At 27.0% G+C, this 15752-nt stretch overlaps 1 protein-coding gene and 1 long non-coding RNA gene across 3 annotated transcripts; one reads left to right on the forward strand and one right to left on the reverse strand.

The window, feature by feature from the left end:
* Positions 1 to 128: 128 nt before the first annotated feature.
* Positions 129 to 4058, forward strand: LOC136076659 (uncharacterized). Its single transcript, XR_010636461.1, has 8 exons — positions 129 to 1019; positions 1135 to 1248; positions 1387 to 1548; positions 1642 to 1740; positions 2473 to 2577; positions 2667 to 2813; positions 3014 to 3169; positions 3485 to 4058. It is a non-coding gene; the product is annotated as an uncharacterized LOC136076659 (long non-coding RNA).
* Positions 4059 to 5907: 1849 nt separating this feature from the next.
* Positions 5908 to 11437, reverse strand: LOC136076660 (uncharacterized). Of its 2 annotated transcripts, XM_065789986.1 has the most exons (7): positions 11339 to 11434; positions 8662 to 8927; positions 8327 to 8437; positions 7520 to 7714; positions 7067 to 7287; positions 6711 to 6872; positions 5908 to 6062 (listed from the first exon to the last, which is right to left on the reverse strand). In XM_065789986.1, the coding sequence occupies exons 1-6, from the start codon at positions 11386 to 11388 to the stop codon at positions 6819 to 6821; spliced, it is 897 nt and encodes a 298-aa protein (XP_065646058.1). In that variant the 5' UTR covers positions 11389 to 11434; the 3' UTR covers positions 5908 to 6062; positions 6711 to 6818. The 2 variants fall into 2 exon arrangements, with proteins under 2 accessions (XP_065646058.1, XP_065646057.1); XM_065789985.1 differs by lacking the exons at positions 5908 to 6062; positions 6711 to 6872; positions 7067 to 7287; ... (1 more) ...; positions 8327 to 8437; positions 8662 to 8927 and adding an exon at positions 9120 to 11078 and having other exon boundaries at positions 11339 to 11437.
* Positions 11438 to 15752: the final 4315 nt, after the last annotated feature.

Below are 15752 nucleotides of genomic sequence, written 5' to 3' on the forward strand. Positions count from 1 at the left end.
TATATATATATATATATATATATATATATATATATATATATATATATAAATGTTTATTAATAAACAAATACATAAATACATTCATATATGTATGTTTGTTTATTAATAAACATTGATCCTATAATTATAGGCTAAATGATATCCTCTTAATATTATTAATTAATTTAACAAAAATGAAACAAGCCAAATCAGCATTGCATATGAAAGAATATATGAAAAAATACCGATTAGCCTTAGCTGAAAATTTATCTCGAGAGAACAGTCAGGATCCTGGCATTTGTTTCAATTTAGTTTCATTAAGTTCTCTTTCTTGTTCTGATTCATAGGAAGAAATATCAGAGGATAGTGATAATAATATCACAAAATGTTCACCCGATGTTCACAAAATCATAGATGTTACTTCAATTAATAATTCGCATTTTAATTCACCAGAAGAAATAGATTCTTTAAAAAGTTCTAGGTCAGAAGATGAAGATATTTGTTTAATTAAACAAAATGTGCATGAATTTTTGTCAGATCTCACCAAATGGGCAGTAAAATGTAAACTTCAAAGAGAGTACTTTAATGAGTTGCTAAACTTGATAAGAATTTGTGGTCGTTTTCCAAGAGAAGATATTCCAAAAGACTCTCGCACTTTACTACATACACCTCGTCATGTTGATGTTGTTGATAAATGTGGTGGAAAATATGTTTACCTAGGATTAAGGAAAGGTATTTTATCAATTTTTCAAAGAAGCAAAAAGAAAATCAGATCTGTTGAAGTTGATATAAATATTGATGGATTACTCCCAAAATACTATGACCAAAATAAATTCCCAATATTTCTTACAACAATAACAATATAAACTCACAATAATATGATAACACTGTATAAAATTTGTTCCTGGCTAACACCCTGTTTATATAAATAGTTAGATAAGAATTAATATTTTTATTAGAGGAAGCGAGGCTGCACCAATATCCTATATATGCTTCATCAAATGATCTTTCTCTGCCAACATTGACAGCAAAAAAATTTAGTAATATTTTGTTGCAAAATAATTTCTGTAAAGAATTTTACTTATTTGTCAATCAATTGTTCGTATTTAAAAATTATGTAAATGTTAAATTAGTTAAAATGTTTAATTGTTTTAGAAGATACAAAAATGAGTCAACAATATAAAAATTATGTAATGAGCGAAAGCCAGCAAGAAGATGTCTTGCATAGTTTATCTGATGGCAGAAATGATACCTTATTTGTTGACAAAGGTAAGGGTTTCTTAACAAAGCAGGTTTGTGACATGTACATTAGTACAGGTGAGATGTGTTCGTTATGATTTTTAGATGTGTATGTCTGTGTTTATAGATATATATTTGCTTATTCATATTTGTTGTGTTTTAAACCAGGCTATGTGGATTTTAATAATCAAACATATATTGGAACAAATTCTAAACAACTTGTAAATTGTTTTACAATTTAAAAAAAGCCAATGAGTGAAGATTTGATTGCAGCTGGGACTGCTGATGAAAATAGTTGTCTTAAGGCTCTAGTAGCCTTTTCAGGAAAAAGTTAGTATTTTATATATTTTTTATTTTAAAGAGTTAAAAAATAATACATTATTATTTACGTTGAATTCTGTTCTTGTGAATTTTATCTTGAAGGAGTTGAACCTGCATTTTATAATCATGATCCTGACAATACAATATCCAAAAGAAAAATTCAGAAACTGGATGAAGAAGATAATATTATCTTTAATAAAGGTAAGGGTATAGTAACAAAGTAGTTAAAACATATTCAGGTGAGTATCAGCGTGGGTGAGATGTGTGATTTCAAATTGTTTTAAATCCCAACTTTTTCAGATATATACACGATATTATTTCGATTATTTATATTGTTTTTGAAAATTATATAATTATATATATTTTTGTAAATTTTATATATATATATATATATATATATATATATATATATATATATATATATATATATATATATATAAACAGAGCAATTACATATTAGTAGAAAATCAGTTAACAAAAATTTTTTCCATTTAACACTGTGTTTCATCAACAAAGATTCATCAGAAATCATTTCTGATGAATCTTTGTTGATGAAACACAGTGTTAAATGGAAAAAATTTTTGTTAACTGATTTTCTACTAATATATATATATATATATATATATATATATATATATATATATATATATATATATATATATATATATATATATATATACATATACATATACATATGCATATACATATACATATACATATATAAATATACATATATACATATATACATATACATATACATATACATATACATATATATATATATATATATATATATATATATATATATATATATATATATATATATATATATATATATATATATATATATATATATATATATATATATATATATATATATATGTACTCATACTTATTTATTGTATTTAAACCAGAATATGTTTCTTTTATAAGCAAAAATACATTGGAATGGCTTTTAGTCATTTTTCTACAATTGTAAAGAAGCCAATGAGAGAAGATTTAGTTGCTGTTGAGACTAGAAGCAATTTCTGGGAAAGGGTAATTTTAGTTTTTAATAAAAAAAGTTCTAAAATAAAAATAGTTCCTTGATATTTATGGTAAATTCCCTTGTGATTTTTATGTTGTAGGAGCTGAACCTGCATCACATAATCATGATACTGACAATAAAATTTTTGATAGAAAATTTTTTGATAGAAAACTTCGGAATTTCGATAATGATGACAATGTTTTTCTTAACAAATGTTAGGGAATAGTAACAAAGTAGATCTATTCAAGTACTTTTAGCACGAGAGAAATGTGTGCACTGGGATTACAAAAAAATTTCAATTGTTGATTTATATACACAATCCCAACTTTTTTAGATTTATGCAAGTTTTTTTTTTGTTTTTTTACATTTTATTTTTGCTATCTATATAAGATTTATTTTTTATTTATTTGTTATGTAAATTATATAAATGTATGTATTTTAAACCAGGGTATATGAAATTCAACAAGCAAAGTAACAATGGATATGGATTTAATTCAACCATTAAAGATATCATTAAATAAACATCCAATTAGAAAAGATGCATTGGTTTAAATGCTGATGAAAACGATTCCAATGAATCTCTACTTTCTGATTCAGTAAAAAGTGAATATTTTTTTATCTTTGATTTCAATATTTTACTTAGTGGTTTATGTTTTTTAATGGTGAGGTTTATTTACAAAATAAAGTCTCCAATTTAGAGTGAGGACTATAAAAAAACACAGTTTTACAGGAGGAGTGAATGGATAGTAATGGAGGTGATAGAGAAGTAAAGAATAAATTTAACCATTAAAAATCATTACTCCAGTACTTTCAAACAGTTAAACAAATTTATTTTTTAGATTGTACTATACAAAATAATATAATATGATGTTCTTATTTTTGCTATTATAAATTTTGTCTTTTCTCAACTAAATAAAGGCGATTCATCAAAATCATATAACAATAAAGGAGGTCGACCAAAAAATCATACAAACGAAACAATTCCAATGGATAATGCAACATTACAGCGCAAAATAATTAAGTTAATAGGATTAAGAAAACTGTGGATATGTCTGTTAGTCTATTACAACAGCTTCTAGATTAAGATTCCAATGTTTCATTTGAACAGGTTACCTCAATGGACGAGTTAGTCAAATTTGAGATCCAACTTGAAGACAATGCAGTTAAAGATACAATGGGAACTGTTAGCAAGGATACAAAAGCGCATTGCTATGCTGTTTATATTCGATCATGACGGAGGAAGAGTAATCAAAAGTCAACGTATCGTATAGTAACCATGTGCCAAACAAGATTTATACTGACCATTTGTCATTAAGACGTACCTTTAATTTTTTTGAGCTCATGCTGCCAAGAGGCTGAATAATATATACGTTGTCTTTTAATTGCAGTTGTTAAGGTGGCATATATATTTTGTTATTTGAAGGAAGAAATTTAGAAATTGTAATGAAATTTAGTATTTCTTTATAAATATAATGTAGTAAGTAAAATATAATGAAATGAACTTGTTTTAGTCAAAGTCAATCAAAGCTTAAAAAGTTTATCTAAGTTGATTGATAAAATATCATAAATCATTGATAAATAGTTAATAAAAACTAGTTTGCATGACCTTAGTATAAACTCGCAGCGGGCTTTAATCTTACGAGAAATCTACGTATTTTTAGCTAGGACTACGTTGTACCAGTTTAAGAATTAATTTCCATATTAAACTTTAATTTATACGTGTATGAAGATATATATAACCTAATAAAGTAATTAAATTAGATACGTATTTAAAACCTCATAAAACACGTGTTTAAAACTTCTTGCAACACGTATTTAAAACCTTATAAAACACGTATTTAAAACCACAAAAAACACGTGTCAAACTCCAGTAAAACTACCCGTGAAATCCACGTGTTTTTGGTTTACGCCTGGATCGTAACAAACACGTGTCTGAACGGGTTTTAATTCCGAGATTAAAACTAGATGTGCCGGCTGGGTAATTTAAATCTGATAAAAGAGTATTAAAATTTTTCATGGATTTTTCATTTATATTTCGCGTAAATTTTTTAACTTTTTGTGCATAAATGTTATCAGATTTTTGTGAGATAAGAAATACAGGGAAGTGGTCTGAAATGTCGCATTTAAATATTCCTGTTTTTATTTTTGATTTTAATTCATTGGTGATTATTTGATCAATCATTGTTGCGCTTTCTCTAGTTATTCTTGTGGGTTTATTAATTAGTGGAATATAGCCTTTCTGATACATGACGTTAAAGAAATTATTTACATTTGTATTTAACTGACGCATGTTCAGGTCAAGGTTGAAATCACCTACAAAATAAATGCTTTTATTTTTGCTTAATTTATTTTGAATTTTGTTTTTAATATGATTTTCAAATTGTTTTATTGAGCCGGAAGGTCTGTATAAAACGTGGATGATAATGTTTTTTGTGGTTTTATTTATTATTTCCACACATAGTGATTTACAATCATTAGTGGTTGAGCACAAATTTTTTTTTAGCTTGTACGACAAAGAATTACTTATAAATACACACAAACCCCCTCCTTTCTTCCCAGATCCTCTAAATTGATGAATCACTTTATAATTTGGTAGCTGAAAATTTATATTTGTCTCGATATATTCATCAGTACACCATGACTCGCTGAGACTAATAATTTTAAAATTAAATTTAACCTCGAATAAAAATTGTTTAAATAATTCAAAATTTTTTGAAAAACTCCTAATATTTAAATGCAAAATTGAAAATGAATTTGCATCTAGTCCTTGCATTAGGTTTTCAGTTTTAGGGTCTTAATATAAAGTAATAATATTTTGAAATACTTTGTTATTATTAAAAAAATTAATATCCGGGTCAGAACCCAGTGGGCACGCGGACGTCCATAGTACGTCCAAGGACGTCCAAAACGGTCCGTTCGGACGTCCACAATGGACGTCCTCGGACGTCCTTTGGACGTACCAAATGAAACGACTTTCGTCCGTCTATTTCGGACGTTTAAAGTCCGTTCGAGGACGTCCAAAAATGTCCGTTCAAAAGATTACAATAGACGTCATTTGGACGTCCAAAGGTTATTTTGTCCGTTTAAACTGGCATTTTAATTAATATTAAACGGACAAAATAACCTTTGGACGTCAAAATGACGTCTATTGTGGACTTTTGATCATTAATAATGATTAAGCTGAATAAAATTCAACATTGAATTTTATTTAGCTAATTCTCATACCGACTCGATTTCTAACAACTATAAAAAACGGAGTCATTTGGTGTAAGAAATGAAGTTTTTTTCCCACGGGGTCTAAATTGAATACGCACGTGTTTAGGGATTCAAGACACAAATCATTATAAAAAATAAAAAGAATAATATTTTTAAACGTATATAATAAATACAATCTACAAATAGCAAAGACATTATTTTTTGGCTCGTTTCAATATGTCGCCAATAGCACCCTCGATGCTGCTTGAATCGTAACCAACTTTGTCACCAACAACGGCTTCTAAAGATATATTTGTCAAAATTGTCTTTCAATTATAGGTCACGTTTTAGAAAATCAAAACAAATTTCAATTAAAATCAAAAGCTAAGTAAAATTTAAACCAAAAAATCAACAAATTATTTATTATAATAATTATTATTATAGAATTTAAAGTACATGGTTCCACAATTATATGGCTAAGACGGGTTTCCATATTATCAATTCCTGATGGGAATGATATTATGTATAATTTGAAACAAATTTTACAACTGGATGCCCTTCCAAGTAAACCTATTGTACAAAACATTACCAGCCAATGTTTATGAGCTCCTCCTGCCCATACCATATTAAAGTGGGAATTTGATATTCGAGTTTTCTTTCTCCTAGATGAGTTGTTTCACCACGGCTATGGAGCCTCACATACCCCAATAAAAATTTATTTTAAATGAAAACAACAACAATAAAAATTTATATTACTATGTTATCAGTTTTGGAAGGTCGTACATAAAAAAATAAATTAAAACGGAAAACGACAGCAAATATATTTGCAAACAATGAATAGCGGAAAATAAGCAATGAAATACTGCTTCATGTTCCTCTGCTTAATGTTAGCAAAAATATTCAGTCTTAAGTAAGATGCAATAGCTTTAAATTTGCATTCAATGCTCACCTTTTATGCATTTATAATGAGCAGTGCCTGTAAATTTTCTCTTTCCTTTTCTACCGTCCTTGCTAAACAATGACTGAATACCTTGGGTCATGATTTCATTCAAAACATTTAATTAATCGTTTTTCGTGGAGTCGCTCCTCCAACTGCTTTTATTTGAGTAACCTAATAATTAATTTAAAAAATAAAATAAAAACATGGTTAAATATTAGTTATATATATATATATATATATATATATATATATATATATATATATATATATATATATATATATATATATATATATATATATATATATATATATATATATATATATATATATATATATATATATATATATATATATATATATGTTACCTTGCGTTTTCTTGCATTTGAGCTTGTTTTTAAAATATTTTCAATAATATCGAATCTCTCAATTGAATTTATTGGTTCTTTTTCAATATCGTCAACATTCAAACTAAAATCGACGTCTCCACTTTGTTCAATGTTTTTAAGCCTATCTAGGATTTGCGCTTGCGTATCTTGGAGCTGGCGAAAATTTTTCTGCATATCCATGAACAAAGCATATTGAAATTCTAAACAAAAAATAAAATCAAAAAAATTAGCAAAAAGTAGTTAATGGGTACATCCATGTATCTACAAGATACATGGAAGAATCTTTTAACTTAGAGGAATGTTTTTTATTAACAGTTTTATATTCTTGGTTTATAGTTGTGTGGCTCAAATAGCCTTGCTGTTTAATGATATTGTAAAAATATTTAACATATTTTTTTTCATGCAAATAAAAAGCTAACCAAAATAACTCACGTTTATTTGACATCTCTTTAAACGAAACTCCACCATCACCAATTTTCCTTAACTTTTCAACACATTTACAACTATCTCTATTATCATTATCATCATCATCATCATCATCATCAATTATTTTACTGGAAGTAGAAGCCACAGGATCCAAAAAACTATCTACTTTCTCTCTTTCTTTAACTTCAAATTTGTTTGAACCTACATTATATATATAAATAAATATATATATATACATATATATATATATATATATTATATAAATAAATAAATAAATAAATATATATATATATATATATATATATATATATATATATATATATATATATATATATATATATATATATATATATATATATATATATATATATATACATATATATATATATATATATATATTTATTTATTGGCAATTAAGCTATATAGACTTATTGGCAAATAAGCTATATAGGGAACTGTTACAGTATTTTTATCAAGTGAGTTCCAGCGGTTGACTACATGTTCTGAGAAGAAGTTTTGAATTGTCAGATTTGAATCTATATTTAACAAGTGTAAGTGGGTGATCTCTTGTTCTTTTGTTTGTGGCTAATTCATATTTTTTTTTTATATGTAACAGTTGAATACCCATGCAACATCTTGAACACTTCTATTAAATCCAATATGTTTTTTCGTTCTTCAAGTTTCCATAGACCTAGTTTAGACATTCTGTCTGCATAGGATAGATGTGAATAAGTGAATGAAACTCAAGATATATAAATCTTGGCTAGATTAAATTAATAATATAATAGGCAAAGTTAATTATAATCAACTTACTAGAAACATCATCCTCCTCATCTAAATATTGAAATTTTGTTTTCATTCCACCAAGCTTAAGTTTTGGACTAGCCACTCTTTCTTTAACGATAGTTTCAAATTTTTTCGAAACTTAAATGAAAAATTATTAACCTAAATTCACTGTATATGTATATGTACATGTATATATATGTATATATATATATATATATATATATATATATATATATATTTATATATATATATATATATATATATATATATATATATATATATATATATATATATATATATATATATATATATCAATGTGTCAGTTCCTGACTGAACTATTGATTAAACCATAAATAACTTACTAGGTACATCATCATCCTCATCTTCTGTTTGAAACATTAACATCGCCTGGCAAGTTTCATAGCTGCCAGCTTCAAGAATATATTCTATCAGTTTAAACTCTTGCCAGCCAGCCTCAGGTTCTGCCCATTCAGATAGATAAATGCCAACAGTTTTCCGTCCTCGTGGTGGATAAAACACAATACTTTTACATGGGTCAACCCAATGAGAAGGCACAACAGTTTTTGTATCTGCCCCATCTTCTTTAATAACAATTGTGCTGAACAATCTGAAATGAAAGAAAGTTGAATTTTCTACATGGAACACACTTCATAGGCACAACAAAACAAAAAACCTAACTAACTTTTCTTAAGCAATATCTGTATGCTTTACAAAAATATTTATAACAGTTATATCAGATAAATTTAGTTTTGAGAATTTAATGGTTCCAAAATTTTTTTAGAAAAGTACACAATTCATAGCTATAAACTAATTTATTTAATTACAAGCATAACATTAAAATTTAACATCATTCAATAATGAGATAACTATATGATCATTTTTAAATGGTAAACACAAACATTTCCGCAATAATTTGTCTTTGGTGATTTCACGACTCATACTAACATGGTTTGCTCTAATACAATAAATATTAAGAGTCTTAGACTCAACAAAATCGTCAAAATAATTGTCCAATCTTTCCTTCTCTAAAACATCACAAACTATATTACCATTAACCAAAATTTCTTTTACAAAAATTACATGACTATTTGTCAAAAAGCAAGAATTTTTAGATGTGTCAATTTTTGAAATAGTTCTTTCTTGACACAAAACACTGCCCTTTGATTCACTGAGACGTTTGGAGATTTCTATTAGAGGATTATTTTTTCCTCTAACTAAATGTTTAAGCATTTGTAAATGATTTTCAAACTGAAAACAGGAAAAAAAATCTAAAGGTGCATCAAAATGTTCCACATCATCAGCAATATGAATGAGACTGTGAATATTATATACACAAAAAGTGTCACCATAATGTTCATGACAATTTGAGACAAAGTAAAGTAGAAGTTGTCTTGCGGAATTTAAATATATCCTTCTTGTCTCGTTATTGTCTTCACATAGCATACGGATGGATAATACTAAACTCAAGAAATGTTTGTATGCCTTATAATCAAGAATACCCTTTAAAACAACTATTCCAACATACAATAAAAACATTCTAAACTCCGTAGCTTTCCATCTATTTAACTCAATTAATGACCTAGGTTGACGTGCAAATTCAGTTGGTAATTTGCCATTTAAATTAGTAAGCAGGCAAGAAATTTGAGCAATAGAAGAAGCAGATAAACGTCCCTTTAAAATTCCTTTATATGCACCTTTAAAATAATAAAGAATACGACGCATGGCTCCCAAACAAACTAAGTGCATATAATCAAGAGGAAAATCGCAAACCATATCAATACTATCAACGTTATATAAAGGAGTCAACGAGTGATGGTGACACCGACCAAAGCTGTCAGCCTGAGAATAAATTCCAGCTTTCAATTCAGTATTTGTTCTGGGTAAAATATTAAATTTTGTATTGGTAAAGACAATACGATTCCTTATTGAAACACCAACTTCATTGCATCTTTCACATGAATGATATCCCGAATGTTCAACAGTACCCTTTAAAAGTGACCTAGCAGGTGAATCGCATGAAATAGCAAATACAGAAATACTATACTCTTTCCCACATATTGCAATAGGACTATAAAAGGTTTGTAGCTCTTTCGCAAAGTCATTTAAGAACTCAGATGCAATTGGCTTCTTTACACCACCATACAATGCAACCACAAAAGGTTTGAAATGCCCAAATTGACACAGTATAGGCCATATTTGATATGAACTGGATTTAAAAACAGGAAGTCCATCTACGTTTGATATTAATTTTATTTGAGTTTCATTAAAGATATGGTGTTTCAAAATATTTTCAATGCCCTGCCTTACACCAAAATATATATATTTTCCTTCAACATCCATGGAAGTAGTTGCAACAACCCTTGGAGTAAATAAAAGTGATCTTGCATCTTTTGGCAATTCCTTGTATCCATTTCGAATCAAAATATTTAATAAGTCATTTACACACTGTCTGGTGCAGCCATGTTTTAAACTCCAGCACTTTAGTTCATTTTTAAATGGTTCTAATGGTACTATAGCATTGTATGGTTCATTATCAATTGGGATATCATGTAAACCTTTTTCCTGGTTATCATTTAATTCTGAAAATATAGTATCTTGAGATGCACAAGTCTTGTATGAAGACTCGTCCCCGCTTAGCATAGAAGCGGAAGAACTATAGGAGCTACAATTAACAGACTCAAGGTTATTGTTTGTTTGAATTGACTGTGAAAGGTTATGTACAGATCTTCTTAAATTCCGCCACTGGGTTATTCGCTTGCTTAATAAATAAAAACTATGACATTATGCAAACAATGCTCAAACTGTTTTATCTATTTGTTTTGTCTAAATGCCAAAATAAATATATTTGTAACATGTATATTTATTTCTTGCTTTTAGAGGATATTTTACATAGAGAATCTTTAATAAGGATGCCATTATAATTTAGAAAAAAGTCATTTTAACTTATCTTTTATAACTTTTAATTGAATAAGTGATAACTTATTTATTCACGAAAACTTATGAGTTTGTCAAACTTACCTTTTTGTAGGAGAAACATGTTGTCGTTTCAATGATCGTTTGTGATCCATATCTGGATCAAATAATTTTTTTAAACTTTAATAAAAGCTATCTATTAAACATATAAATAAAAAGCCATGCATATACATATATATATATATATATATACATATATATATATATATATATATATATATATATATATATATATATATATATATATATATAGATTATGGCTTTTATGGCATGTGTATATATATTATTATGGCGTTTATGGCTTCTTTTTAATGTCTTCTTTGACGTTTTTATTTAATATTTGTAGCAGTTTTATATACAAATATATATATATATATATATATATATATATATATATATATATATATATATATATATATATATATATATATATATATATATATATATATATGTATATATATGTATATATACTATTACCAAGTATAAAAATTTGCTATATACTGACATGAAGTAGTTTAAATAAATTTAGAATATATATGTACAATATTATACATATATATTCTAAATTTATTTCAATATATAAATCACCTTGGGCTATTTATATTTAGATGTTGACAACATGTAAATATAAATAGGTACATGTACAATGTACATGTACCTATTTATATATTGAAATAAATTTAGAATATATATGTATATCAATATTTATGACCTTAAAAGTCCATAGATACAATTATATAGAAATAAAGAATAAATAAAAAGAATTAAATAAACAATTTATAAAAACTTATTATCCGGTTAATCTTTTTTTGTTAATAGAATTGAAGGGCTTATTGTGAAACAATGACAAGCCACAAAAACAAATATTTGAGAAAAATGACTTTTAAGTTTTATTTAAATCTATAAAATCAGTGCTTACCTATTATTTTCTCAAATTTATACATCATAAAAATACTAATTGACATTATATATTGGACAGAAAAAAAAAATTGCGTATACTATTTACCATTATAAAAATGATAATAATTTATTTTTGAAAAAAGTGTGGCTTGTCATTGTTTCACAATAAGCGCTTCAATTCATAGTTAAATTTTTTTAGTTGAGTTTTTTAGCATAAATTGACTTTCCTATCGTTTTTTGTACCATGTTTAAAATGATTTATATTCACGCATGCGTAAAAGTAGAACACGGAGAAGAGAATATACCTCCTTTAATGTGGACGTCCTATGGACGTCCCAGGACGTACTATTTTGGACGTATTATTACTTGGACTATTTTGGACGTCCATTGGACGTCCCAAGACGTACCATTTTGGACTTGGACGAACAGACCTAAACGGTACGTCCTATGGACGTCCATAGACGTCCTGTGCCCACTGGGAATGCTTATCTAGAAGTATCTTACATTTATTTTGTAATGAATTAAATTCTAAGTTAAGTGTAACATTATCTTCATTCATAAGTAGGGTATATTTTATAAACTGTTAAATCATATTTTTCCGAAAAAAAAAAGGAAAAAATAAATAAATAATAATAATAATAAAAAAAAAAAATTCTAAATATAAATAAAGCAATTAAGCACTCGCTTTATTTTTCCTAAATTCTCTAACTATAAGTTTATCATATTTTATAGAAGAATATTTACCATTTTTTCTATGCATCTTCATTACTTCTACGAGTTTTTTCCTTATGACCATTGTTTCAAAAGAGAAGTCTTCGTTAATGTATATTCCTGTTCCTTTAAGTCGAGTAGATGAATGTAATACTTTTATTTTGTCTTTGTAATGTAGAATTTTAACAACAATTGTTCTAGTTTTATTTTCTTCTTTTTTTCAAACACTGTGAGCCCTCTCGATTTAAACGTTCTTAATATTTAATTCGTTTTCAAACAAAATTAATAATTTTTTTTCAGTTTTATCCCAGGTTTCTTGATCGTTTTCGGGAGCCCGTCGATGCGAAGATTATTCCTTCTGAGTCTATCTTCTAGCTGTCTTAATTTATTTTTTTCCTCTTCACCTATGCTGTTTTTGTTTTTAATTTTCTTTTCCAATTCGCATACCTTTTTTTCTTGGATGTCTTGAGTAACTGTTAGGCTTTCTTCGATATCTTTATTTGTCTTTTCTAGGATTCTTACTCTCTCGGTAATTTCTTTAAGTTTACTGTTTAACTTTTCGTTTTCTTTTTTTAAAGAGTCGCAAAATTGTTTTGATTTATGTATTTCATTAAGCAGCTCATTTATTTTATCATTAGTTATTTTTAAGTTACCACTGATAAGCTTAAAGATATCTTTCTGCTGTTTTAAAAACATTTTATTAAAAATATCGCGAACGACCTATGTTGATATTTGAGTTTCATCTGTATTCCCCGTTTCGTTCGAACTTCAATTTCTTTCGAACATCAATATTTTTTTTATCCATTTATAGTTTGTTTTTTTATTGAAAATAAAATAAAATAAATTTTCAAAAAATAATTATTTCCTCTGAATAAAACACGTCTGATTTATGGGAATGACAAAGTTGTTCACCGAATTTAGTAGGATATGTAAGAGAGATTTCATTAAAGTAAGATTGAAATGTTACTGGAGATAAACTACGTTTTTCTCTAAGCATAAATAACATTATTTGATGAATACTAATCTCATAAATATTTAAAGCTCTAAGCTGACCTAAGAGAGGTTCGCAATGTGCATTCCTGTTTGCCCCAAATATTATCCTGCAAGCATGTTTTTGTTTGCTATAAATTTTTTTGAGTTTAGTGTGTTAAGCTTTTTGTAAACATATAAATACTGTATTATTTTTTTCTACAATATGCGTAAACTGCTTTACGAGCGTCGAAAAAATTGGCATAAGTGCGCTAAAATTAATTCTTTCGGTGCACTTATGCCAATTAGCACTTATGGCAGTTTTTAAACTGCTCTGCACATATGACAGTTCATACTTATGCCAATGTTTGCAAATTCTATTGGATCACTTGAGCTCTTTCGCACTAATGAGAGTTTTTGCAACTGTTTCGCACTTACGACAGTTCACACTTATGCTAACTCGCACTTAAGCCAATGTTTAGAAATTCTTTAAGCGCACTTATGCCAATGTTTAGAAATTCTTTAAGCGCACTTATGCCGATGTTTAGAAATTCTTTAAGCACACTTATGCCAATGTTTAGAAATTCTTTAAGCGCACTTATGCCAATGTTTAGAAATTCTTTAAGCGCACTTATGCCAATGTTTAGAAATTTTTAAGGCGCACTTATGCCATTTGCACTTATATAAATTATTACATTTTTTTAATACCTAGATAGTTAGAACTGCTGCTGTGCGCTTGCGCGCTCGACAGTGAAATTAAATAGTTAACTTCAAAAATTCGTAGTTTATAATAAAAAGTGCTGGCTATTAAGCTAATTCAAAAATTACAATTTTGAATTAGCTTAATATAATATTGAAATTTCTACGCACCACTTATAAAGTATATATATTTGTATTAAATTGTAACAAAGTTCTGTAGTTGTTAAGGTAACTCGCAGAAGATTAAGTACTCAACGCCGTTAATGCAAGTTCTCAAACTTTTTTGTCTTGTTTGTTCTCGGTGATATCAAACATATTTTTTTTCCGGTCTGCAACATTTGTTTTTAAACAATATGATGTTAAGTTTTAAAAGATATGTTAAGTTTAAACAATATCTATATATATATATTGTTTAAAACTTAACATATCTTTTGCGATGGAGTATGAAAATATGTATATACATTTTCTACAAAAAAATAAAAAATATATATATTCAAATAAAAAATATATATATCTATGATAATTTAAAGACCGGAATTTTAGTTGAATAGTTTTATGGCATTATAAAATAAGGATGGCTCACATCACAGTAATGTTTGAATTTTGAGCTTAGACTTTTAAATAAACCTTAAGAGGTTTAACTTTAAAAGTCTAACTAGTCGTATGTCAATTTGTGTGTTCTTCACACTCATACTAATAAAAACTTTCATTTAAAATGGAAAAAACAAATTTTAAACTTGAAATAACTAATTTTTTTCGATCTTTAATATGTTTGCAGACATATGACTGGTTAGAAATTAAACATATAACTTAAAACTTGTTTGAAAAAGTTGTTTTCTCAGTTTAATGTCTTATCTTCATTGAGAGCAGCACTATTTTATGCCAAAATATGGTCCATCAACTATAAATCAAAATTTTATATCTAAACTTGAGTAATTAAAAAAAAATTTAACTTTGTTTGACTTTAGACAAACTAAAGCGCTAGGAGAAAAAAAAACTTTTTTTTCTAAAAATTATTTGGGTTAAAAAAATGCAGCGAAACATAACCTTTTTATAAAAACGCAAAATTCGTGTGTTTTCCAGTACATGCATTAACCGCGTTGAGTAGGTCATTATATCGAGAACCTTAACATTAATATTATGAAGTTGTTTATTAAGTGTAGTTGCTAACTTAAGTTGT

Source organism: Hydra vulgaris, chromosome 02 (assembly GCF_038396675.1).
Source record: "Hydra vulgaris chromosome 02, alternate assembly HydraT2T_AEP".
Lineage (NCBI taxonomy): Eukaryota > Metazoa > Cnidaria > Hydrozoa > Anthoathecata > Hydridae > Hydra > Hydra vulgaris.